The sequence below is a fragment of the Fusarium mangiferae genome (assembly GCF_900044065.1).
Source record: "Fusarium mangiferae strain MRC7560 genome assembly, contig: FMAN_scaffold006, whole genome shotgun sequence".
Taxonomy (NCBI): Eukaryota; Fungi; Ascomycota; class Sordariomycetes; order Hypocreales; family Nectriaceae; genus Fusarium; species Fusarium mangiferae.
Window position 1 is genome coordinate 238029 of NW_024573926.1, and position 26539 is coordinate 264567.

The 26539-nt window shown below is 48.8% G+C and overlaps 9 protein-coding genes across 9 annotated transcripts; 5 read left to right on the forward strand and 4 right to left on the reverse strand.

Moving 5' to 3' along the window:
- Positions 1 to 106: 106 nt before the first annotated feature.
- Positions 107 to 1474, forward strand: FMAN_02830 (putative ferrochelatase; the record flags this gene model as incomplete). The annotated part of the gene is made up of 3 exons (XM_041831571.1): positions 107 to 334; positions 394 to 970; positions 1020 to 1474. The coding sequence occupies 3 exons, from the start codon at positions 107 to 109 to the stop codon at positions 1472 to 1474; spliced, it is 1260 nt and encodes a 419-aa protein (XP_041682121.1).
- Positions 1475 to 4405: 2931 nt separating this feature from the next.
- On the forward strand, positions 4406 to 6652 carry FMAN_02831 (putative cell division control protein CDC3; the record flags this gene model as incomplete). Its single annotated transcript, XM_041831572.1, has 5 exons — positions 4406 to 4409; positions 5203 to 5256; positions 5308 to 5451; positions 5503 to 5969; positions 6017 to 6652. The coding sequence occupies 5 exons, from the start codon at positions 4406 to 4408 to the stop codon at positions 6650 to 6652; spliced, it is 1305 nt and encodes a 434-aa protein (XP_041682122.1).
- Positions 6653 to 7843: 1191 nt separating this feature from the next.
- FMAN_02832 (uncharacterized protein) lies at positions 7844 to 8465 on the reverse strand (the record flags this gene model as incomplete). The annotated part of the gene is made up of 3 exons (XM_041831573.1): positions 7844 to 8318; positions 8375 to 8393; positions 8447 to 8465. 3 exons carry the CDS (start codon positions 8463 to 8465, stop codon positions 7844 to 7846), a joined length of 513 nt encoding a protein of 170 aa, XP_041682123.1.
- A 445-nt stretch (positions 8466 to 8910) lies between these two features.
- On the forward strand, positions 8911 to 9565 carry FMAN_02833 (putative kinetochore protein SPC24; the record flags this gene model as incomplete). The annotated part of the gene is made up of 2 exons (XM_041831574.1): positions 8911 to 8937; positions 8987 to 9565. The coding sequence occupies 2 exons, from the start codon at positions 8911 to 8913 to the stop codon at positions 9563 to 9565; spliced, it is 606 nt and encodes a 201-aa protein (XP_041682124.1).
- Positions 9566 to 9926: 361 nt separating this feature from the next.
- FMAN_02834 (uncharacterized protein) lies at positions 9927 to 10691 on the reverse strand (the record flags this gene model as incomplete). Its single annotated transcript, XM_041831576.1, has 1 exon — positions 9927 to 10691. One exon carries the CDS (start codon positions 10689 to 10691, stop codon positions 9927 to 9929), a length of 765 nt encoding a protein of 254 aa, XP_041682125.1.
- A 1541-nt stretch (positions 10692 to 12232) lies between these two features.
- FMAN_02835 (uncharacterized protein) lies at positions 12233 to 13327 on the forward strand (the record flags this gene model as incomplete). Its single annotated transcript, XM_041831577.1, has 1 exon — positions 12233 to 13327. One exon carries the CDS (start codon positions 12233 to 12235, stop codon positions 13325 to 13327), a length of 1095 nt encoding a protein of 364 aa, XP_041682126.1.
- Positions 13328 to 13578: 251 nt separating this feature from the next.
- Positions 13579 to 15486, reverse strand: FMAN_02836 (uncharacterized protein; the record flags this gene model as incomplete). Its single annotated transcript, XM_041831578.1, has 3 exons — positions 13579 to 14196; positions 14251 to 15246; positions 15295 to 15486. The coding sequence occupies 3 exons, from the start codon at positions 15484 to 15486 to the stop codon at positions 13579 to 13581; spliced, it is 1806 nt and encodes a 601-aa protein (XP_041682127.1).
- A 967-nt stretch (positions 15487 to 16453) lies between these two features.
- FMAN_02837 (uncharacterized protein) lies at positions 16454 to 18879 on the reverse strand (the record flags this gene model as incomplete). Its single annotated transcript, XM_041831579.1, has 6 exons — positions 16454 to 16542; positions 16595 to 17296; positions 17348 to 18066; positions 18120 to 18171; positions 18223 to 18253; positions 18481 to 18879. 6 exons carry the CDS (start codon positions 18877 to 18879, stop codon positions 16454 to 16456), a joined length of 1992 nt encoding a protein of 663 aa, XP_041682128.1.
- Positions 18880 to 22988: 4109 nt separating this feature from the next.
- On the forward strand, positions 22989 to 23756 carry FMAN_02838 (uncharacterized protein; the record flags this gene model as incomplete). Its single annotated transcript, XM_041831580.1, has 1 exon — positions 22989 to 23756. The coding sequence occupies one exon, from the start codon at positions 22989 to 22991 to the stop codon at positions 23754 to 23756; it is 768 nt and encodes a 255-aa protein (XP_041682129.1).
- Positions 23757 to 26539: the final 2783 nt, after the last annotated feature.

Here is a 26539-nt window from a genome sequence, read left to right on the forward strand (position 1 = left end):
CTGTTTTATGATTCCAAACCTCGCACCACTTCCAATTGATCAATAAATTGCACTTTCTTGCCCCTTTCACGCCTTGTCTCTTGAAGTCAGTGACAGTTCATCGACAATGGCTCTGCGAAGATCTGGAGGCCAGCTCTGCAAGAGCATTTCACAGGCCAGTTCGCATCGACTTGCGCTACCCCAAATCGCTACTCAGAAGCGATTTCTGGCCACTCCCGTCCATCCTGTCACTCAAGATGCTACTGGATCAAAGGGCCCTACGGCCATGGTCTTCCTCAACATGGGAGGGCCTTCGACGACCGATGAGGTTGGCGCCTTTTTGAGCCGCCTTTTTGTAAGTCATTTAACAAAACACCGAGACCCCCGGATCATGTATATTGACAACCACCACAGGCCGACGGCGATCTAATTCCTCTCGGCCCTCTACAAAACTATCTCGGTCCATTGATTTCGAATCGGCGAACACCAAAAATCATCAAGCAATACTCTGCCATCGGTGGAGGATCACCAATCAGAAAGTGGTCTGAATACCAAAACGCCGAGATGTGTAAGATCCTGGACAAGATCTCTCCCGAGACTGCGCCTCACAAGCCCTATGTTGCTTTCCGATACGCGGACCCGTTAACCGAAGAAATGTACAAGCAGCTGTTGAAGGACGGCTTTGGAAATGGAAAAGGTGGTCGCGCCGTCGCATTCACACAATATCCTCAGTACTCTTGCTCAACAACAGGTAGTAGCTTGAATGAGCTGTGGAAGTGGAGGCACCGGCTTGAAGGCAAGACCAACAAGGAGTCCGGTGACGGTACCATTACCTGGAGTGTAATCGACCGTTGGCCTAACCACAGTGGATTGGTCGAGGCTTTTGCCCAAAACATCGAGGCCAAGCTTGCGGAATACCCTGAGGAGCGAAGAAAGGATGTTGTGCTGCTCTTCTCTGCGCATAGTCTACCCATGTCTGTCGTTAACCGAGGTTTGTTGCTCAGTCACGTATATTCGTAACAGATACTAACATGGTCAAGGTGATCCTTACCCTGCTGAAGTTGCGGCCACTGTCTACGCCGTCATGCAGCGCCTCGGTTTCTCCAACCCTTACCGACTGTGCTGGCAGTCTCAGGTCGGCCCGTCGGCCTGGTTGGGACCTCAAACCTCGGACAGTGTAGAGCACTACATATCCAAGGGTCAGAAGGATCTGGTGCTCATCCCCATCGCTTTCACATCCGACCATATTGAAACTCTATATGAGTTGGATCAGGAAGTCATCGGCGACAGTGGTCACCCCGAAACTGTCAAGCGGGTTGAGTCTCTCAACGGTAGTCCTGTCTTTATCCAAGCTCTCGCCGACATTGCCAAGGCGCACTTGGCAGCAGGTCAGGCTTGCTCGAAGCAGATGGGTCTTCGATGCCCTGGGTGTAAGAGCGAGAGATGTGCTGAGTCGAAACGCTTCTTTGCGAGCCAGCAGGCTGGCCTCGCTTAAGATGACTGAGACGATTTGATCATGCTATAAATTTGAGCCGTCAAAATCTGGGCAGCTCCTCCACCAGTGTACTATACCTTTACTAGAAGCGAAAATGTGGCGTGTATCTTAATTAAAACAGGCATCGAAGGGTTTCGGTGCTTATTTGGCATTTAGAACGGTGTGGGGTTTATAGATACAATATTCTACTCGCAAAAGTAACAGTCTACATGTCTTGTCTTTTTCTGCCTATCCTTTGTTGTGCTGCGTTATCATATGTGTTAGATCCTCGAATCCTGACATTGGGTATCACTAACTTTCGTTGAACAAGTTGAACTGAAGCTAGCTCTCCTACCCTGTACTGATATGTCTATTAACTACAAGCAAACCTAAAGTCTTATATAAACCTATTGTTGCACCTTGTGTCTTCAGGTCTTTACTTTAAGTAGTCTGTGATAATTTCTGACCTTTACTTCGTGGTCAAATGAGATGTACTTATAGTGTGGAGGGAGAAGAAAGATTGAGCTATAACTCAAATAAGTCCATGCAAAAGGTGCAGAGAACCATGCCAGTCAATAGCAACATCTCAGCAGATATTTGGCCAGCCTCATTCGGGAACTGCTTCACTCGTAATAATACGAGAAGCTAAGGAGAAGATGCCATTTTTATGCTCTCAGTGACTATGCCTTTATCTGCAGCAGACATAGTTGCAATACTACAGATATGATAGTTTGAACTATTGAGTGCTTGGAAGTTATGAATGCAATTATCTGAGTTTAGAAACAGTTGGAACAGACATAGGAAATTATAAATGTAGTGATGTATTGTTTAATACGAAACGTTTCACAGGTCAACTCTACATACTTCACATGACTTCTCGTTTGGACTAGGGACATTTGCCTGGAATGTAATTACACGTCGTATACAAAGTACCTCCTTTCCACATCCCTTTATATAAAACCTGAACTGTACGGGTATATACCCTCGTGTCATACATGCAGAAGAAGGGCATGGAGGTGGTAGCGTGTAGGATTCTCAAAGATTTTCACAAGATACCTATATTGGATATTACAATTGATTTACGGGCAGATGCAGTGAACTCTTGCAAACTTATGCAGTCGTACATTTATAGGATTGGCATATCAGCATGCAGAAGCCTATTGGTTTCACGTATCTGCGCATACCAGTGCTGTAGAATTCATTGTTACGCGCTTCCGTGAATGACAGATGTTGGGTTACTGGGGGCAAGCCCAGTATAGTAACTGAAGAGAAGCTAGAACACAGTGAAGGGTAATTGATCCCGGACCCACAGAGGAACAGCTTGAATGGACCGGAAGTTTGATGTTTTGACGAGGAAAGGAAACCAATAAACGAGGAACACAGACGTGGGAGCGGTTGAGGCGCAACCGGACTTGACGGTGAGTGGGCAATATCAAAGTGACCACGGTACGGATAGGATGAGGAGCAAATAAATAGTTCAAAACATGGTAACCCGTGATCCAATATCAGGCCGGCATTCTGACCACGAGAGAGAAGGGAGAAGATAACCTGACCTCTTCCAGAAACGGTTGATCTGCGTATGTCTTGGAATCTGTCTCCGATAAAGTCCAATTGTAAATGTTCTGAGCTATACCGCTAGAAAGCAGCCAATGATAGCGAAATGTAAAAATATAATAATACTGTAGATCAAAGACAAATGACACATATGAGAGACTCAAGAAGGAATTGACTCTAACTATCGAACAATTCTTTCGAATAGGAGAGAATAACCCCTATCAATACCCAAGGCAACTTACAGCATGAGAATGATTATCGATTCTTGAAGCACAAGCGAGCTAGGAACAGGTACTTAGAGTAGCATTCCCCTTTATAGAAACAACCAGGTGCCTCAGGCGAGCTCCAAGCTTGCCTGGGGAATGGACCGATGTAAGGAGGTCCGGCCACATGCATATGTACATTGTTGGCCCTCACCGGCAATTCAAATATCAAGCTTCAGACAGAAGCTCTAACTTAGTAGAGGCTGTATCGAGAGTCAATTGCATGGCCGCAGGGCTGCTTACAACATGATACAGGTACGTATATGCCGATAGCCAAGATGCAGTAATTTGCTTGAGGTGAAGCTAGAGCTCTCCCTCCTCAATCTCCCATCTTACCATTCAACGACCCCTGTCCCGCGCCGTTAATTGGACCCGTGCCTTTTGAACCAATCATAAGCACTGAGGCAGCACCCTTTGAGGTTCGACAGCAGGCTCTCAGCGACCCTGTCCGCTAAATCTCCAGAGCCTGCCCCTGGATCATGTAAGTTGGGAGACCCACATGTGCCCCAACTTGGACTAGCTCGTCTAAACCCCTTTTGCTGCAGCACGGCTGTCTGCCCAAAGGCTGCTCTGCTGGGAGAACAGCACAGCACATCAGAATTTCGTCTCCTTGCTTGGTCCGCTTGTCACCTCCAAAATTTCCCATCCTTCTCCTTCACTTTACTTTCTCTCTTTTTTCCCCTACCCCCCGTTTCTAGCCTCATCATTGCTACTCTTCTCTCGATCGCCTTTTATCGTGCGTGAGAGTAGGTCCCGTGTTGATAAACCCGAGGCCGCCTTCTATTCTTCGTATTCACTCGTTGCGACGCTCATTGACACGCGTCTCCTGGTATTTCCGTGAGTAGCTATCCTCGTCCCACTCCTTACTGCCCGACCACGATTTCGAGAAGGAGCGCCCTCGATCGGCTCGATTTCTCTTCAACTGTACACTCATCATCACATTGCGCCTGTTTCCCGGACATTGTCAGCTGTCGTTTGGCCCTTCTCGTTGTCTCCCTCGAGACAACTCCACCAAGCTCGTATAGCTATCTATCTAGCTGGCCTTTCCCCTGACGTAGCTAACCATCAACTTTCAACTTAGAAACACGCACTTTCCTACGAGCCTTTTCAACTCGACCGTTCTTGATAATTCAATATGGGTAAGAGGATTCTTTCTTTTTATGCACGCGTGTGTCAGACCACATGGCACAAGCGACAGGTAGAGACCACGGAAAGAGCCTCCGAACTCGACCACGAGGATGATTTGTTCTCCGGGAGCTCGACAAAAGCTTGACCTTCATCCCGTGCAATCCATCGATTTCCGATAAGCTCGACGACATTCGTTTCTGAATCATCTACAATTTCTTGGGTCTATCTTTTTAGCCCCCTTTTTGGTCCTGACAGCATTCCTCGTTGAGAATCAGCACTTCCAACCCCTGAAATTCGATCATGACATTCGACTTGGTACAGCACGTCAAGGCTCGCACCCGCAGCGTGCATTTCGATAGAAATCTCGCGTTCATGGCAACCACACCTCTCGCCGGATCATCGCCAAAGGTATCGCGGGATTCCAAGCGAACTATTAGTTTTCCATTGAGCCAAGACGATGGAAGCCCATCTTCTCCTTCATCCCCTCGACCCTCGACAGTACGCCACTATCGCAGTATGCTTGACGTGGACATCCAGGATCCGCCGACATTAAGCCCTATGAAGCCAGTGTCATTCGACGAACTATATATCTATTCTGCAACAAGTGGGCCAACTGGAGATGAACAGATAGCTAATGTGAAGCCCAACCGCGATCATCTCGCAGTCGAGGCTTCTACCAGGGGAAATCCTCGCAACACGAGTTCGGATTATTCACCTAGTCAGGCTTCTCCTTGTGTCTCTACCTATGACAGCATAATATTCAGTACCAGTGGTTGCAATGGATGCTAACATGTCTCTTAATAGCTTCTCCCGGCAGCGAATCTCCGGCGTTGGCCCCTTCTGCCTCGCCTGCTAATGGTAGGTTTATCTTCTACGTGAATTTTGGTTCCCGTACTGACTGTCGTGTAGTTCCATCTCAGCCACCTCCCCCGGCTGACAACAGAAACATTGTCCGAAGAAAGCTTACTGGCTATGTTGGTTTTGCCAACCTACCTAACCAATGGCACCGAAAGAGTGTTCGTAAGGGATTCAACTTCAACGTGATGGTTGTTGGTATGTGCAAGATGATTGAAATGTGACCGATCTTGACTAACACCAATCTAGGTGAGTCTGGCTTGGGCAAGTCTACTCTGGTCAACACTCTGTTCAACACCTCCCTGTACCCCCCCAAGGAGCGCAAGGGACCCAGCCTCGACATTATTCCCAAGACTGTTACTATCCAGTCCATTAGTGCCGACATTGAGGAGGCAGGTGTTCGTCTCCGCCTGACCGTTGTCGATACACCAGGTTTCGGCGATTTCGTCAACAACGACGAGTCCTGGCGTCCTATCGTCGACAACATCGAGCAGCGATTTGACTCTTACTTGGATGCTGAGAACAAGGTTAACCGCATGAACATTGTTGACAACCGTATTCACGCATGTGTCTTCTTTATCCAACCCACCGGCCACTCCCTGAAGCCTCTTGACATTGAGGTCATGCGCCGACTTCATACTAAGGTCAATCTGATCCCCGTCATCGCCAAGGCTGATACTCTAACCGACGAGGAAATTGCTGCCTTCAAGTCACGAGTAAGTTGCTTGATTGCCAACTTTTATTCAATTACTAACCAACCAAGATTCTCGCCGATATCAAGCACCATGGCATCCAGATCTTCGAGGGGCCTAGATACGAGCTTGATGATGAAGAGACGATCGCCGAGAACAATGAGATCATGTCCAAGGTTCCCTTCGCTGTTGTTGGTGCCAACAACGAGATCACAAGCGCCGATGGTCGCAAGATTCGCGGTCGTGCCTACCCTTGGGGCATCATTGAGGTGGATAACGAGGAGCACTGTGATTTTGTCAAGCTTCGACAAATGCTCATCCGAACACACATGGAGGAGCTCAAGGAGCACACCAACAACCAACTCTACGAGAACTACCGTACCGACAAGCTGCTCGCCATGGGCGTGTCGCAAGACCCCAGCGTTTTCAAGGAGGTCAACCCTGCTGTCAAGCAGGAGGAGGAGCGTGCCCTGCACGAGCAGAAGCTAGCCAAGATGGAGGCCGAGATGAAGATGGTCTTCCAACAGAAGGTAGCCGAGAAGGAGAGCAAGCTCAAGCAATCCGAAGAGGAACTGTACGCCCGCCACAAGGAGATGAAGGAGCAACTCGACCGCCAACGACTGGAGCTCGAGGACAAGAAGCAGCGAGTCGAAAGCGGACGGCCACTAGAGAAGGAAGGCAAGCGAAAGGGTTTCTCTCTTCGCTAAACTTCCAGCCTCTTCACGATTTGCGGATTCTTTCACTCCTTCGTTATCCATGTCTGAGTACCCATGATGCCCATACAATACCAGCTCGACGCCCCTCGTTGTATTCGATTCTCGTTTCTTTGTCGCCTCTTTCTCTCACCTTTTTTAATTAAGAAACAAAACATTGTCTCCTAATCACATCACATCACATATGCCACATGGAATGATTGTCGTACGGAGACGGAACAAAAGTCATTTATGAAGATTAGTCATGCAAGACGGGAGATGCAGACTATATGGCTTTGCAGGAGTCTCGGTATGACTTCAAGTTGCAGGCAAGCGTTTTTCTCTGACCATGCTTTGAGTCAAACCAAACCTGAGAACCTGTTGGTCTCACCTCTAATCTGTCACATGAGAATACCTTTTGGAGAGAAGAACAGCAGGGAAACTGGCGAAAGGCGTTTCAATCTGAGCGCTTCTCGTTGTGAGAGACGTTATAGGTGCTAATATGTTTTATGCATCTGGTTCGCCATATTCTTTTAGGGTGACATGCTGTCTCCTTGTGCTTTGCCTACATTACCTTGTTGCTCTGCTCATATACTCTGCCTTCGGATACCCCTTTCTTTTCCCTCGGGCTTAATGGTGCCTTGGTCATGGATGATATTAGACAGGGTCAGATGGGCGATGCCAAGGAAGTTGTCGAGCAGCAGCTTGTTGTATTTTAGTCGTACATTTGTTGAGACAAGGATGGTCATTTATGTCTCGACAGATGATATTCCCTAGATGGTGATGCGTCGTCTCTTTGGTTTGTTTCTTAGCTGGCTTGTTTCTTGGTTTCCTTAACATTGTTTTATTTGTCTAGCTTTCTTGTTCCAACACATTTGTCTGTGACGTTAACATGTGAAAATCATCGCGTAGTAAAACATATAGCACATTTGTACTACCTCATCGAATGTGACTTTCCAACAGCCGATGTCCTGTCTGTCACCTTAGTACCGTGATGGAATTAGGGTGATTAATGATAAACTTATATAAAGTGGGTTAACGTATGTAATAATGGTCGCTTCATTTTGTAGTGCAAGCATATCTCATAATGTCAAGACTCCAAGAGGGCCCAATCCAGAGGTTATAGTGAAGAGTGAGTAAAGTGTCCCAGAAACCGCCCATGCAATATATATCCCTACACGTTTTCCTCCCTAGCAATATCGTCATCTACCTCTTCCTAGCATTCCTCAGAATAAATGCCCCCACCACACCAGCCGCAACACCAACACCACTCAGAATAGCGACACCCATCAGCCCCTCGCGGGCAACCTTGTCATCGATAAGTTGGCGTAGGTTGGATGCTTGAAGATTGGCAGGCTCCTTGTCAAGAAGGAGGTCGTTGTACCGACGCGCCTCGCCGTAGTTGCCGAGCTTGTAGTTGCCAAGGGCAAGGTAGTAGAGACACTCGCGGCGTCGTTCGGGGGAGATGCGGAAGATATCCGAGAGAAGACGCACACCGAGCTGCTGGTCGTTTCGCTGGTTGGACTTGACGAGGCCCTGAGGTTCAGTTAGTGTGATGAGTCGTAGGTTAAGACGTAGGATGGTTACCCAAGCGTAGTTGAACTTGGTCTGGATGCCAACCATCTCACCCTCGCGCTCATATTGCGTTTTTAGTACATTAAGCTCAGAGGCATTTAGCGGTCTGTCGCTGTCAGTCAGGATAAAGAAATCGTCGTATATTCAAAGCAAAGGACTAACGTCTCGGCATCGAGAGCATCTAGCGAGGCTATCAGTATAAGCTAGAATATCGTCACACAGTTTAACACTCACATGGTAGTTCGGTTACCATTCTGAGAGAATAAGTCCTTGAGGGCAAAGAACGTGAAGGTGTATTCTGTATAGGAGGAATAGGAGTCTTGGTATCAATTATCTTGGTCAGGATCAAGAGGCTTTCGAGGTGGAATGGCGAACGTAACGTAATAGAGGTTGCACGTGTTATTCAGAGGTAGCTCTTTTCGGCTTCACCTTTGCCTGGCTGTGGCGGGCCCGATGACGCTGTGCGCTTGACGGGAAAAGCTCGGCTAAATAAATGGGGGAGAAGTGGCTTCTGATAAGATAAGCTTTCATTGTCGTCGTGACGACGGAAACGTGTTTAGCCCAAAATGGAGTTGCGTTGGCAAAACACCAAGTTCACCATCATCACCATTCGAGACTGCAGAGGAATTGTGTTTTACAGCTGTCATTGACACAAAATCTCCCACACTTGATTCGAGCACTCGAGATCAGCTGCAAACATGTTGCTCTCCGAAGAACCCGCAACTGTAAGTACTTACTCCTGAAGCCCCCTTTTGCCCAAGCTAACAAACCCAGCTCATTCATCATACTATCGAAAACTTCAATATCGCACCAGACAAACTTGCCGTCTCCCGTGTTACAGAGTCACTTTCGACTCTCCAACAAGCTCGCGACCTTCGCGTTCGTGAGGCAGAATCCTCACTGAAGAAGCTCTCTCGGCAGCTCGCAACACACACATCGCGACATGACGACCTCGTTGCGTCCCACTCGTCAGCGGACCACGCATCCAACATCGCACGTCTAGACACACTGAAATTCCGTACCGCCAAAGCTGCCGCTGATGCTGAAACCGACGCTGAGCGCCTTGCTCTGACGGCCGCTGACCTCAAGGCTCGTCTTCGCGAGCTGGAGCTTCAGGGCGTGGAGGGCGATGCGGCAGCCAATGCTCGACGCAGAGATCCAGTGGATGATGAGGTGCTGCTGAGGCTCAAGGTGTATCGAAGCCTGGGCATCGATATTGAGAGAGACGACAGGGACGGTGAGTGGTCCAAGGCTGTTATTCGGAATGATCGCAAAGGGGACGTGCATGTTGTCAACATGGACAAAAAGTTCTCGCGATTCTTTTACGCAAACTACTTCTGGCAGACTCTCTAAGAAGACAATCCCTTCTTTTTGGTTGGCCAATGTTATCACGATAATGTATTTACGCTGGGTTGGCGTTGGAGGCGTTGCAGATACCAGGAATAGGACATTGCTACCATTGTATCAGTTCAGTATATGAGTAATGGTAGATTGGAATTCGCCCTTGTCATTTTCTTTCGAAAGTCATTGATATCTTATTTTTACATCATATATCCAGACAATTGACAAATCCTCGCTCAAACGCCAATGGAAACACCCGGATTACCATATTCTGTGACACTTTTGGTCCTCGTGCCATTTTCCACCTTAACAACACCTTTTCATTAGATCATTATAATAGTTTACGCGATAACGCAAAGAGTCTGAGTCGGTCTTACGCATCGACGACACCCTGAGTCGGGAGTTTTTTCAGTCCTTTCGGAGAAGTTTTGAGACTCGGAAAGTAACTGTCAATGAATGACTTGTTTGTAAAAGCGATCCGTGGGCCAGAAGGTGTTCTTGTACGAGAGCTATTAGGAGATGCTAAACGTTTTGCTCCGGGGCTTCGGTTGCGACCCTTCATCATAAGATACCCGCCTTCTCCAGGTGTCGTGGGGCCACCAGATGGGGAACGATGATGATTTCGCCCAAGGTGTTGCTTGTCGGGGAGTTCAAGCCGTGAGTTTATGGTAGTCCATGTTTCATCGTCACCACCCAGACGCCAGCCACCAACCCCTTCGAAGTCTCGCTCTGGACCAATGCTTGGTAGTAAGCCAAGTCCCTTTTCGCTGATTGGAGTGGTAGTGCCTGCCGTGGATAGAGCACTGGAGCTTCTTCTATGTCGACGACGTCGCAAGGAGGACTCAAATGCTGTTGAACCAGCAGAAGGAGGTACAGGATTGGTATAGAGCGCTGCAGGTGCCGGTTCGAGGATTTGATGGTGAGGATGATAAGTATTTGGATGATAAGGGCGAGTCTTACGTCCACCCAAATAGTGAGGGACGAAAGAGAGAGCAACGTCGAGATACACAGCCAGAACTCGGAGGATGAGAACAGAGAAAGCGATGGTAGTTGTGATACCAGCGAAGACAGCAAGAGGAACCGTGACAACAAACAGGAAGGGCACGACGAAGGCATATACAGGGTTGAGGAGTGCCATATTGATGGTGTTACAGAACGAGACTAGCAGCACATGACCACAACAGCTTCGAGGAGTGCTGTCTGTACAGAGGCGTGGAGGTTGTCGACGATATAATTAGTGGTTACAGATGGAAGCACGGGCTATAAGGAGAAAGAAGATGTGGAAATGGAAGTATAAGAAGGAAGGGGGAAAAGAAAGGGAAGCAAGAGGAGGGCGACTAGTTGGTGTAGAGTACCGATATGTACATAGAATGGATGGATGCTGCTCTAGGACGAGATATGCGTCGACATCCCCCAAAGTCGTGATAGGATAGATTGTTTCCGGGGAGCTAGAAACGATGCGCCGCGGAGGGATTAGGTGCTTGAGCCGGCGAGAATGTAGCGTCGGTGTAGGGTGAATGTGACTCTACAGGGTTGCATCGAGCTGTAGCTGAAGCAAAGTAGAAGCCGTAATTTTATGTATCTCGGGAGATGGGAAGAAAAGAGGAGAAGACTGCCTAAAGGTAAAGGAAAACGACGGAGGTCTAAGGTGAGGAGGATTACACTTGGAGGAGGCAATCACATGTGAATGGTGGCTCGCCTTGGCCTGGCTTGGCTTAGGTCGGTTTGCATGCCGCACTTGCCCATTTTTATGGTGTCTGAGGTGACTGTCGTACGGCAACGCGACAAGCCACGGGGAAGGATCGTGCGGGGAACCTGCACCGGGGAGAGATGCAAGTGATAGTAAACGGTAGGAGGAAGCCTCATGTTGGCAGAAGGAGGGTCAATGATACCTACCAAACTGTACAGATAAAGCAACGTCAGTGGTGGAATGCAACGATAAGGCATGATTGCACATCATGACGAGTCTTTCAATGCACTTCCAGTATCAAATCCCTATCACAATGCTGATATATCAATGAACTGATGGACTGATTGAACTTCCGAGTATTTGCGCCCAGTGAAGATCGACCGTAACACAACAGGACCCTGGAATCGGTGGTTGCACTAAAAACTGTCCGGACAGCAACTTACAGCCACTGAAGCATATCGGTAACCAACATCAACCACACACGTCACATGAGTGATTACAAGCCGAGGCAGACGAAATCCATTCACGAACAAGAAGCTCAACCTCCTATATTCGCCGCATGAAAACAAATTGCCCCAGATTGACTGAATGCTTATGGGATATGTTCGTACTGTATCGACCGATCTCATCATAAGTTAACCCCACTTGGAGCCTCGATAATGCCTGTCCCCATCATGATCCACATCAGCTTCCCCCGCTGACATCACTCAAACTTGTCTTTCAAAGCCTCAAGCCTTCCAGACCTTGGCCGTTGAGGGTGACAACCTCGTGTGCTTCTGTGGACGTAAACTTCCATCATCTGCAGTGCTAGATAAACCCCGCTATCTCGACACCACTGTGACGCTGATATCAACACCAACATGTGTCAAAACACCCACACCCATAACCATGATGAGTCTCAGCAGTCCAAGCCAGAGCTTGCAGGGGACCAACCTCCATTCCCCTGGCATCTGCCAATATGCGACGCCCACTGCCACCCAACAGATACAATGGCTTCAATTACCGATATACCCTCTATGCGTGCAGCAGCTTTGACCATCATGGCAACACGTGCCCAGGACCAGGAGCTCGTTGCGGATGTCGCTAGCAAACATTCCAATCCTGATCTCAAATCACTTTTTCAAGAAAACTCGGAAGCAACAGGTACCTGTGCTATTCCCTCCTTTGGCTGGCATCCATGGTTTTCCCATCTACTCTACGACGACTCGGCCGACACTCCGACATTTCAGCCCACCTCCGGGTCCGAGACTGACAATGCCGCAAAACAAGCGCATTATAATGCCGTTCTACAACCAGCGCCCTCGCCAGACTTTGTTGCTTCTCTTCCTTGCCCTATCGCTATAAGCTCATTTCTCAGTGCAACCGAATCCCGTCTCTCCGCTAACCCTTGCGTTCTGGTTGGTGAGATCGGCCTTGATAAGGCTTTTCGTCTACCAGAACCTTGGCTGACATCGAAACATGTCGAGAGAGATTCGACACTCACACCAGGGGGTCGTGAGGGCCGACAGCTCAGCCCTTATAGGGTGAAAATAGAGCACCAGCGTGATGTTCTCGCCGCACAGCTTCGTCTTGCTGCAAAAACTGGCAGAGCTGTCAGTGTGCATGGCGTGCAAGCTCATGGCGTCTTGTATGAGACGCTTGCGGCAACGTGGAAGGGCCATGAGCGGGAAGTTATAACACGACGAAAGCGGCGTCTTGTGGCATCGGGTGCTGAGGACTTCTCAGACGAGGACGACGATGGCAGTGAGAAGCCGTACCCTCCTCGAATATGCCTACATTCATTCAGTGCTAGTGTCGAGGTATTGAGGCAGTATCTGAACCGGGCGATCCCAGCTCGTATATTTGTCTCGCTGTCAACAGCTGTCAATTTAAGCACTGATGCTAGCCGAAATAAGACTGATGATGTACTACGGGCCTTGCCTGACGACAGCATTCTAGTGGAGAGTGATCTTCACATTGCCGGCGAACAAATGGACAGTGCATTGGAAGACATGTACCGACATGTTTGTGAGGTAAAGGGCTGGAATCTTGATGAAGGCGCCAAGAAAATTGCCAAGAATTACGAAGAGTTCATATTCGGGTGATAGACAAGAAGAGCATGCGTGGATAAGCACAAGGACAATTGATCAGGCACAAGAGCGTATTATAGAGGTGTATGTTTCAAGTTGTGGTATTAGATTGCTATAGCTTCTATTGAGCGAGAGCGTTTGCTGTTTGTAAATACAATTCCCAGTATCCCACATCTGATGCGCATAAATTCAAAATAAGGAAATCTGGTGTATCATAGTAATATGCAAAGGAAATCATTCATGCCCAAGGTCATTGTGAGTCTAATTTAGTTCTTAGTATCCCCCAGGACATCGCTGGCATTGGACCCGGAGTTTGAAGGGGTATAATCAGAGCTGCCAGGAGTGTATCGGCATCCATCTGCTACAACCGACGAGTCACGCTCATCATCGTCGTAGGCAGGAAGGTTTTCATCCGTCTCCATGAAGCCGGGATATACTGTGGCAGCAGTATGGTGGGAGGGAGGGAGAGGAACCGGGGGGCCGGCAGCGTAGCTGTAAGAACGAGCATGGCTGTGCTGGCCCTCCTCAGCAGCGACGATGCCCTCAACCATTTGAGCAGCCTCACGGAAGGAAGCAATCTCCTCTTCCATGGTAACGCTGCTGCAGGAAGATGATCGTCGGCGTCGCTCACCGTTAAGCATAGCCTCCTTCTCATCATCCTCGTTCTCGATCCATCGGGTAACAAAGGCACGGTAAGCAGCCTTCAGAGCAGAGTTCTTACGACGCTCGTCGGGAGTTTGGCGAAATGCCCGGCGGATAGCACGACGAGCCTCGGGGCTGAGACGCGCTACACGGCGGTGAATGTAGGCGATGGCAATAGCACAGAAAAGAGCGAGAGCAATGGTCACGATTCCAAGGATGACAATGATGGGATGGTGAGGAGGCTGAAGAGTAATTAGCGGGACGAATTCAATTTCTGGTTGAGGCATTAGACTTACAGGTGGAGGGTGGTGGCCTTCATGATCCTCAGCACCGAAACCACCATGACCATGTTCAGGCCTGTCATGATGGGGCTTACCCCGGTGGTGAGGAGGTGGTGGAGGTGGAGGTGGAGGAGGGGGAGGGTTTCCATGATGAGGATCGCAGGGGCAGGGAGCGCACATAGGAGGGGGAGGGTGACCTCCAGGGAAGGGGAAGGGAGGGTGACCATGATGAGGAGGCGGCGGGGGGTGAGGAGGATGAGGGCCCCGGTGAGTACCGTTTCCATGATGAGGGCCATGATGAGGGCCATGATGAGGACCATGCGGGCCGTGAGGAGGTGGGTGATGTCCAAATATGCTATCGTAGAATCTGTGAGCCGAGTGTCGCACCTCCTCACCAACAGTGTGCAGAACACACTGCACGCCATCGCACTGCTTGATCTTCTTCATAGTCGAGGGGGGTGGGGGAGGATACTGCTTGCCCAGCTTCTTAGCAACGGATGCCTCCCTCTCCTTCACCAGTTCCTCAAGCTGAAGAATCTGCTTGTGCAAAGCATTCAGTTCCATAAGTTCAACCTGAAGTTCCTCCTCAGGGTCCTGGAAATCGCGGTCGGGATACTCCCAGATGGGGGGTGATGTAGAGGTGGATTTGTCGTCAGAGGAGGACTCCTTGTCCTTGCTGAAAGGCATTGACAGACTCCAGACATAGGCGGCGTTTCCAACATCGGAGATTCGGACTGGTGCGGTTTGCTTGAAAGTCATCCAGAAGGAAGACTCCTCTGTAAGAGCCATGTCGTCGAGAGCCTTGACATTGAAGCGCATAGACTGGCCGAAGGGGAACTCTTTGGGGCCGATGCATTCGAAATCCCAGTCTGCTGAAATAGTTGTCTCATTGTTGATGAGGAAAGATCCGACACCGCGACCCTTGGCGTCTTGCTTGAGGGGTTCGCCATTGAGGGTGATGCTGGCGGGACCACAGACTTCTTCTGATTCCTCCACATCAAATCGTAGTGTCTATTACATGTTAGTTCATGGCATTTTAATCAAGTCTCGAAGACGGACCAGAGGATAGGATTCGGATTCGCTCAAGGGGAGCTTGACTGTGACGAAGGCTGAGGGCGTGACATCGAGAGCTGAGGGAAGAAATCCCATGGGAGGAGGTGGCGGCGGCGGAGGAGGAGGAGGATGGTGAGGTCCATGAGCCAACACCAACGTCGGTGCTAGCACCATGGCAGCCTGAGCAAGGCCGCGCATAGTGAGGTATGAAGGTCGAGAATCTCTCTTGATAGGTATCGTAGGACACTGAGCAGTATCAACTGCAAAACCCCCTCTTACACGACAGAGCAGGGGACGTAACGCAGGCAGCCACGCTACAAAGAAGCTTAAGGCAGAATGATACGAAAATGAGACAAGGAAGGAAAGGGTCGTTAATTCAAAGAACGGGAAAAAAGAATTAAGAGCAAATGCGAGACGAGCTGAGTCGAGGTGATGACATGCCCCGTGGAAATGAGAGCGAAAAACCTCACGCGACTAGACGGGATGTGGGAGCCTGGCCACGCGGATGCCTCCCAAAACAGGCCCTGTAATGGCCCTGTAGCGCACGACGGCTTAGGCACTGAAACAGCCCTGGAGCCCTGTTGAGTCTAGTCTGGCTGGCGGCCTTATCTTGAAAGGGTCGGGCGACGCAATCAATCAACCCACACTTTAAGCGAGTGGCCAATCATTAACCATGAGCTGACGAGTCCATCCTTCAGCCCCCGGCCGAGTCTTTGGTGTCGTGAGTGGGGCATAACGGCATCGGCAATTCCCTTGCCTTGATTGTCTTGGCGATATTTGAATATGGCAATGCCTTCAATATTTTCCAGGCACCCAATAAATCATTACCATGATGTTTACTTCATCTTGCTTGTTGTTACTGACAACTTGGATAGTTCATTCATCAGACATATATCCCAAGAAATTCAAACAAACACAACAGCAGAGCACAGCGAAGAAGCACTATAATACTCTCTTTAGTATGCATATGTTGTGATAATATCTATTTATCTTCTAGCATGTACTCAAAACTCGCAGCTTGAACATCAAACAATATGGCCTTCGGTATGTACATGCCTTGCTAGATATTTGCTGACGTGCTAGACCAATGCTGCCCCTGAATATGCTTCACGTCTCATTCAGTCGTCAATCAGGACACTTTTATACAAACAAACCACTGCCTCATTCATACCAGGAAGTCACTCAAAACCTGCACTCGAGTCCTCGCTACCTCAGAGTCTTCGCCCATAACCTGCATGATCTGGATCATGCGTGCTGTTGACATGTTAGCAGGGAGGCCAGTAACAACAAAGGCATCAAGACTCACTTATATCGGCTTTTGCCCTGACAAGGAGAGGATCTCTTGCCATCATATCTGCACCGCCTGGTTCTCGAGCAGCCTCCTTCAGGACATTTCCGATACACAGCGCCTCCAAGAAAGCTCGATGGTTGAACACCCACCAAACACGTGCTTCTATCTCAAGAAGGGTGAAAAGAAGGAAGAAAGCTGTGATGGCGTCGTGCGCTGCCTCTAATGTACCACGAACATTGACAGGAACATCAGGGCTCTCGGAAGCATGGACAAGCATCAAGTTATGGAAGTAATTGCTCGTCAAGAATAGGGTCTGGCGAACCACCCTCTTATTCGTTTTTGCGAGCGCCGAGATACTATCAGGATCCCAAGACCGGAATACATCAGGGAACGAACGGTAAACAGCTCGGAAGTCAGCAATCAGCTTCGACTTATGCCTTGCCGTGGTGCAGATTGGTAGGTCTAATGATCTTGGCGAGCAAATCGTCTCCTGAACCAAGTTGGCCAAAGTCCAAGAGCCTCGGATATATGCCGTATCTGTTGGGTCGCTATTTGCAATCGAGGAGCCATCGTCGAGTAGGTCTTCGACGGAAACATCTGTATGTGTGGCAGACGGTGGCAGGGAGAGTAAGACGGTCAAGAAAGTATCTTGGAGAAGTACTGCTTGCCAGACCTTACGCCGCTGCTGCTTTTCGAACAGGGTGGCATTTGGAGTCACTGAAAGATATCAGTATAAGAAAAGAGCAAATAAAGAAAACAGTCACCCACCAATATTTGGATCTCTATGAAGACCCATAGCATAAGCTTGCCGAATGAGAATACCTGCGAACGCCCATCCATCCGAGGCATGGTTGTCGTTGATAAGGAAGTAAACTAGCAATACCATAGCCTGGATTGACCTTAACGATGCACTGCTAAGGTATGATGCGATACGGAGAGCTTGGTTGCTAGCGGAAGCATAGAACTCTGCTGTCTGCCTTCGCTCCTGTGGGGATGTAGTCGATGTTACAAATTGAGTTCCCAGAGCCAACATGACAAAAATCAATGCGATGAAGGACGGATCTGTGTCGGTCTTTTCTTGCTGATTCATCTGCCAGAAGTGTTCGTAGTCCGCATAGAATGTCTGCCGATGTATCATGGGATACACGGGGTCAACGCATTCGAAGTATCGGCTAAGTAGTATATCGGCTTGAATCTTGTCTGGAAGCACTGAGATAACCTCAGGCAAGCCCCCTTCACAGGTCCAGTAGTTGGCAAACGGGTGCTCAGACCCGATACCAAAAACATTACTTGCAGAAGGCAAAGAATAAGGGACGTTGGATAGAAGGCCGATGGAGAGGGCAACAGCGCCACGCGAGGTTGCCCTAGGATCATTCGACATACCCCTATCTGCGATATTTGGAATGGGGGACTTTCCGCTAGAACCAGACTTCTTCTTTGGGGGTTTCGTCATACGGCGGCCATTGGCGGCCGACCTGGTGGTCTCCCTACTTGATTGTTAAACCAGAACATGTAGTTACTCAGTCGGGAGGCTTCATACTCGAGAAGGTTTGCGACATGGGCATATCGGCATTCAGTCTGTCGTTTTATGCCTAGCTAAAAGTTAGTATAGAACCAACAAACCAACATCCAGGTGCACATACACGCAAGACAATGAGGTCGACCTCTGTCACACTTTGAATAATGTTAGTAATTAAACTCACTCTCACACAACAGGAGGAAAGGAGCGGGATTGATTGGGCATTTTCAGACGACCCGGGATGATCAAATTCCATACTGAGCCATAATGTCGGGGTAAAGTGGGCTCATCTCATATGGGGGAACATGTGTAGAGATGAGTGAGATGATATGCAGACAGCACGACACAACATGAGAAAATGCATTGGATAGAAATGTCGCACCTTGGTCTTGCGCTCTACGCATTCATGGCATGAAAGAGTTGGTTTGTTGCGCTTTTGCTTCTTCTTTGGAGGTTCCTCTCCATCCACGGGTGTCGACGCGTCTTGGTCATCCGCGTCAGGGAGATAATCGCCAGTAGGATGCCTTGATGTCGTCGAAGCTGATGCTGAAGGTAGACGGTGGGAGATGGATGCAGGGGACGTTGAGGCCGATCCTGGTGTCAGAGCCGAGGATGGTGGGTGAGTTCCGGGAAGAGGGAGAGTTGGATGTGAGGCGACGGGACCAGGACTATACGTAGACGTAGAATGTTGAGGTGGCAGATGCGAGGGCGAAGGATTTGAGAGAGATGGTGGTGGTTGGTGATGAGTGTGACGCGGAAGCGCCCGCTGTGATAAATCCATTGACGATGATACAAAGCTCACCAAAATGTTTGGTCCAGTGGATGAGCGCCTTTTTTTGAGGATATTACAGGCGCGTCAATCAGACGTTGCAGAGTGGGAGCTGGATCTGAAGGAAAATGGGGCTGAGATCTGGGATTTACCTGGACCGAAAAGAAGTTCGATTGGATCCAGAGCTGGAGCTGGAGCTGGGACTGGAGCTTTAGCTGGAGCTGGAGCTCTGATAGCTCTGGGCTGGGGATAACTTTAGGTTTAGGTGGAAGACCCCGGGAATAATGACTGGAATCTGAGCTGATACGGGTTGCTGATTTAAACTGACGCGGGAATGATTTTATGTCGCCGGAACTCGGCTGCTGGCAGTGGGCGGCGCTGGAAATAACGGCCGGATATGGGCAGCCGCGGCAGGGCAGCGGCAGCGGTAGCGGCAGTAGCTGGGGTAGAGCGACCAGACGGCAGAGAGTTTGTTAGCCCTGGGCAATATAAAAGCATTAGAGCAGCCGTAACGGTAGGGAGATAACGAGTGATAATGGCGGTTGGTGGTAGCAGTCACTGACGGATATAGTGACAGCAGGCACTGTATTTGCGTCGGTAGGGCCAGAGCGTAAAAGAGCCTCTTAGAGTGCAGTGTCAATCCAAGGGAATAACAAGGTCGAAATGGAACCGAAAAAAAAGAGAGAGAGACCCCGGAAAAGAAAAGGGAATTGCGAAATGGGACAGTAGAGGAAAAAGAGTCAAAAATAAGAGGAGCGATGCCGTGGGCGTGGGCAAAAAAAAGGCGGGGGCGGAGCAAGTAACAAAGTGGGAATGGCAACAGCACTCTAGAAAGTGCGTTTTTAGTAGTACTGTAGGTACCTTTCCACCGGGAGACCCCTAACTTACCATGCCTCTAATGGCAGTTGTATGCGTTAGGTACGGATTTTGCGCCCGCTGGCGCGTGGTTTTTTGTCTTCCGTACCTGCCCAAGATCAAGGGTAATAACAAATTTCATCCATCCATCTCAGAAATCGCGGCTGTTTTTCTTCATCTTACATGTATCTTTTTCGCGTACACCCGTCTAATCGATGTTAGACCCTTCTAGGGGTATCCATGCGTTCTACGACTCAGGCCACACTTACTCAGACGACGCCCTACACATTGTCAAAGTGAAGACTATCACGAACTACCAGGCTACGGATACCTTACCTACGGATAGCTACCGAATCTTGAACTTGGCTTCATTTCGTTGTCCTTGTTGGCTTCTTGCACATAAGTAGTTAAAATAAGACTCGGTAAGACTCTGGCGTTCTTCCGACCACACTCGATCGCCAAGAGCAACCACCATTGGACGCCAGATCTACAACTATCGATACAAATCGAAATCACTTCTGACAGGTGCAAATGATTGCAGCAAATTGTTGACGCCCAATTAGTGCGAATGGGAAACTACCGAACTCCCCTAATGCAACTAGCCCGCAGCCATGTTCCGTCGAAACCTATTCCTAGACTCCGTTCATTACTCGATACAAAGGGGTAAATAACATCAGACTATGATTCCAGGTTTCCTTCATTCTCTGACATGTCCGTCTGATCTACTTGGTCTCTCCCACCTCGCTTCGAAACAAGAATTGGCCATCCCACTCTTCAAGCGAGGCCTTTCACTTTCAGCCTCCTTTTTTCCACTCTAGGCTCGGTCAGGTACCCCTTCAAGTGGTACTCCGTGACTATCAAGAGCTAAACGGTGCACGGATCGACCGAGGACTCCGTCTATGGTTGAAGGCCTCGTCAACAAGTGCCGACTCGGTCAGCTAGTACGGACCTCGTCGCTCGATTCACAGACTTGACACAAAAAGTGTGCAGATCTGTATATGGAACCCACCAACATATTCCCATATTTTATTCCAACCTCTGTTTGGGGACATCGCCAAATGTCACCATTGGATTTTGAGCGACCCTTGGGGAAATAACATGCAATATGGCTGGCCCAGGCCCAGGGTCTTTTTTAGCTAAGTGCTCCATGACCAAGTTCTGATCATCTCCACTTCACTGAGCGCCGCTCTAGCCTTGACTTACTGAGGTAAATCAAAATATCTCACTGTGAGACATACATGCAGGCTTGGTCGAAATGCCATGCCAGAGCAGAAATACGGTAATTTGAACATGGGCGAGTGTCTGCGCACTTAGTGCAACCGAAGGAGTCAACCATGCTTCGAGGCCGTTGCTATCTCAGAGGAATTCGTTTGAAACTTCTCACATCAGCTCATATATCACCCCAGCGGATTGACCGGTACTTGAAAAGCGACGCTGATTAAATTGCAACGCAGAAACTTGGAGTTAGAGGACAGGCCGAGAAACCATGTTAAGGTTGGGTAGTTCTGAATGGGCCGCATCTGAAAACGATCGTCGCAGAAGCAAGACCAACCCGATCCCAACAGTCCGGCACCCTGGTAAAGTCGGGCGCCAGCGGCTTTGGTTCAAAGCCAAGTCTTCTGGTCGACCGCCTTGAGGAAATACATCGCTCCGACAAGTCCTAGTCGATCTCCGTGCCTGAGACGAGCATCTCCAGCTTTCTCCGCTAAACCTGACCTACCAGAGCTGTCGGACAAATCCCAGTCGTTGATAGTCAAACTCAATATCAACTGCGCCCCTGTTAACGGAAACGGAACGGAACACATGAACACTTCCTTGGTCTTCCCTTTCTTGTATGCCGCGTTCCATCAAATCCCTACTCTCAACTCTAAATCTCCCTTGGACTCTTCTCGCCGGCTCATGACGTCTTGTCTGAACACCAAGAATGTAGCGGCAGTTGGCAGTTGCGCTACTGTGCATCAACTTACGTACGAGGTAAGCTTCGAGAAAGAATGAGAGAAGCGATGTCGATCTTTTCTTTTCTTTTCTTTTCTTCTCAATCGGAGTCCCCCGACGCACTACCCTTCCTGCCTTCTTCTCCCAACACACCAACCACGAGACAATGGTGGCCAAATTTACGTGTGGGAAAATGTCAAGAAGCGCCATTTTTGTTGGTTGATCACCCCCCCCCAACTCATTCAAGATTATCTCCCTACATTACGATAGCGACGACGGCAATTCGTAGTTTCGTAACAGCCCCCTGTTCGCGTCACCAACTTCCGCTGGTATTGCCGCTCCCTCCCACCGGCCTTCGTTGCTAGCCTCCCTAGGGCCCCGGACCCCGGACGGTCTAGAACATTCAGAGAGAACTTCGTTGACCAATCCGAGGCGGAGCTCATGACGTACGCAATGTCCTTTTTTGTATTGGACAGAATACCCTGCGGCAAGTGACAACGTTCTTTGCCAACATTGGCTCTTGACTTTGCGCGGCCACCTCGTCATATTCTTTGCGTAGCTTGCATATGGCGATATCTCTTTTTGTAGTCATTAGAGCTGTTGAACCCTGACCGGATGCATCCCCTGGAATGCCAACAGTTGTTGAACAATTGTGATGAGCGTCTGTGCTAACGAGTTCGCAGGCTCATTAGTCAGAAACTGTAGGATCAGACAAGGTCAGGTGAGCCTAGCGGAGTCATGAGTGGTCTTCAATTGTATTTGCCATGACTAGTTGTCAACTTCATAATGCAAATCACCAGTGTGTTACGTTGCAACGAGAAAGACCAAGCTTAACACTATAAAACCTAAATGGTGATACTACGGGTTTATAAAACGATCGTAAGAGTACGACCCGAGGGCGGAAATATTCTGGATATGTGGGTGGATCATTGTTGGCTCAGCCCTGGGTACCTAGACCATTGTAAATGTCATGACTCCTGTGATGGCTCACTCGTATCGCTATCCTGTACCCGATGTTTGACATTGGAATTGGCTTGAGACAGGTGTCATACCGTTGGCAATCCGGCAGTCGACTCTTTGGCACATGCTCTGTTCAACTGTTGTCGTAATGACTCATAGATCGATATACCGATGATTGACCTATGATGCCGTATGTTGAAGTGGGGTTTGACGACCTCAACATTACCTACCAGCTTCGCTCACAACAACATCACGACAGTCAAGTGCAGCAACAAGGTTACCGTAACGTCTCACAACTCTCAATGCCAATGAGGCCTGTAGCTCGACCTACCCAGCGAACAAAACAGATTCTCAACCACCTTCAACACACAATGTCGGCACATCACCCGATACCAGCAGCGCCATGGCGCTCAGCTTTTCTATCCCACGTTGACAAGATGGAATCTCCAACTTTCGTGCTCAGCACCCTCCATCACCGTGGCTCTTCAGTCACTCCCCGTTCCCGCACCGTCGTGTATCGAGGCACGTGGGCCGAGATTCCCGTCAACCCCAAGAACCAGGCACCTCTTAACCCCTCACTCTACGAGAGTGATCTTCTCACCATCACCACTGACGCTCGTATGGAAAAAGTCCCTGAACTATCAACTGATGGAGAGAATATCCCACAGTCTGGCGGCGGCGGACCTGTGGAAGCGGTCTTCTGGGTCGTAGAGACCAAGACTCAGTGGCGTCTACGTGGCCGCGCCTATCTTCTTGGTCAAGATATCGATGATCCATCAGCCTCACACGTCAGGCAAGAGATAGAAAAGCATATGCGCCTCAAAAACAATGACGACTCGGGTTGCTGGAACTGGGGTAAAGAGATTACTGCCCATTTTGGAAACTTGAGCCCTGGCATGCGAGGGTCTTTCCGAAATCCTCCCCCGGGTTCAGAGCGAGATGAAAAGCCCGCCCCTGGATTCGGACTCGGGCAGAAAGTCGAAGATCTAGACGACGAGATTGCAAGGAAGAACTTCCGTGTTGTGGTGATTGTGCCGGAGGAGGTGGACCAGGTTGATCTAAGTGACCCCGAAGATGGCAGGAGATGGAATTACCAGTTGAAGGATGGTTCCTGGGAGAAGACTGAGCTGTGGCCTTGAATCCGTTCATGAGAAAAGATACTCTTGAGCCGTCATATACGAAGGTCGTCAGAAACTATCCCACATAGGGACCTGATTGACTCGGCGAACGATATGTGAGTTGGAGGGGCCAATACTCACCAGTCTTCCGTGAACTGTTACTATGAGCCAGAACTATACCAAGGCCCATGAAACCAGGCCTCGAGTTCTCCATGTTTGTGATAGAATCGTCAACAGAGGTAGGTAGTTAATTGGACATGCAACTGAGTGTTCTGTAATATAGGGGGATGATACATGGAGCTACGTCGTTTATAACTCGGATAATACTAGAGAGTAAAAGGTTACAAGAAGTTGTAAACTAAGATTACATCTTCTTAAGAATTTGTCCTGACGCCCATAGTGTTCAGTCCAAGTTAGGTGACTGTCTTCGTGTAGTAGTGTCGAAGTCGATAAACACTGGTTCACCGAAGTAGCAATCAACTGAATCCTGACACCTTGTACAGTCATTAGAGCAGAGGGATAGAGTGTATGCCTTGGTATTGTGTTCTTCGTTCCTCATTAGATCCAAGAACAAGTTTTTGTTGAGCATTAGACATGCGAATGAATTGACGCGATCAAAGCATCCAACGACTACTTTACTGTCTATACGGCACCAAAAAGCTCAAGAGAATCAGAAACAATCAATATATACATCGGATTAATCAGAACTACGGTGCGATATAACCCAAACAGTCCTTGTGTGTATCGCATCATTGGCGCGACGAGGTTGCTACTGGGCCTGTTCGTGGGATTGGATAGGGGGTCTTGCTATTTTCAAGTACCTACAACATGTAGCATATGACCAAAGACCATAAGGAATGAGTCATTGCTGATAGTTTGTGTCTGTTGTATCGAGGAACAACTGCTAATGCGGCGGCAGTATCCCAAGGCGTACCTAGGACCTCCTCTTCGCCTTGTCTGAATTCGGGAAAATTCACCTTCTACCAGTGGAACAACTCAAATATAGAACAAAATACAAGGAATTGTAATGTAAATGTTTCACCGACAACCTGTGATTGTTTATGTTCCTTACCTACGCCTCATCAGGGCAAACACTGAGTGTGTAAGTTAACTACGACTGACACCCGTATTCACACTCGATAATACAGTTCTGTAACCTTAGAAACATGAACCAAGCTCTTGGTATAGACTTGATTCAGTCCTTTGTTCTCAAATTCCTACCAGGAGTCGTAGATATTGAACCAATCATCTCCTTATGTTCATTGACCAGACCAGATGGGTTCAGAACCTGACAACAGTTATGAAAACACCACCCTAACCTCGAAATGTTTAACTGTAATTTGTATATATCTATCATAGTTACGTTGAAGCTTAGCCACAGCTCACCAGAGGGGGCGATCATGATGCAGACTCGTGATATATCTGCTTTGCACCAAGGCCAAGCCAGCAATCTCAAGACTGGGACTCTGAATGTGAGACTTCGGATATGTGACAGCACTGGCAATATCAAGTGAGTTACTAGCCTCATTCGCCCAACGATTTGTACGTAGATGCGCTCGCAAACATTGCCTCGTTGATATCGATCGCCTTTCTCAATCTCGACTGTGGTTTTCCTGAACCAGGACCTCAATTCGTATTACACAGCCCTGTAATCCGTGCGAGACATCCTGAGGTCATAGCATAAGACCAGTCATTATCGTGTCATAATATTACAACGTCAATTGCATACTGCCCAGCAATTTCCGTTACATCAATATCGCACGACCACGTCAGCAATTCTGCGAAGAATACACCCAAAACCGTGCTCAGATACGGATTTCCTATTATGAAGGATTATACGCCAAGGGCTTCAAAACTGGTGCCTAGTTCAACGAGTAACATATGCACGTAAGGATCGCCGGTACAAACCTGTGTCAGAATACTTGATGGGAATTACTCCACCAGCAGGAAGACAACACGAGACCCGTAAGATCAAAGATGAAAGATCTGCGATCCGATCAACCGAGTTTATCTAGTAATTTACGGGTAGTCGCCGCCGTAATACCCGTCAAGGACCGGACTGCTACCCACGGTTATGCGGAACGAGATATTACGCATCACCTTCAACTCTCTATCCGAAATGGAGTTGTTTATACGAACGATGCGGTGAAGGGAAGTGCCCATGCAGCCGTTCATACATACCAGTCGAACATGCAAGGCAGATGCATGGCCAAGGTAAGTCAGCATGTCTGATCTTGATTTTCCTCAAGCATCAAGCAATGGGTGTTGTCGCGATTGGGGGCCGTAAAGAAAGAGGTTGGGGACGGGAGTGACTGTTCTAGAAAGATGCATAATGCAATCTATCATAAATTTCTGATGAGCTTTCTCACTGGTCGTTGACTCGTCTATAGGCGCTCACGGAAGCATGTCTCAGTTGTTACGATTTCATTTCCGCTGTGTCTTGCTGAGAATAGATACGACGGATATTGTTCTGTATGTGGAACGGACCTCATATAGTTTCTCATGCATCAGTATCAAGCAGTCAGAGCAGCATTAGCGGTTCAAGTATGCAACTTGGCGAGACTGCAACTCTCAACTGCAACTCTCTGATTGCAATTCCGCATCGAGTTCCGCATCTGTGAAAGTGCGTGTTTCAACCCCTGTTCATCACAACAGAAGTACTCCGTCAAATTGCGGGAGAGGCTGGGGGAGCTACGGGGTATTATTCCAGCTAGTGACAAGAGTGTGTCCAATTGATACTCTGTCAATACATCCGCAACCACAAATAGAGACACCTCCGATCCTTGAACTTCACATCTTGCTCA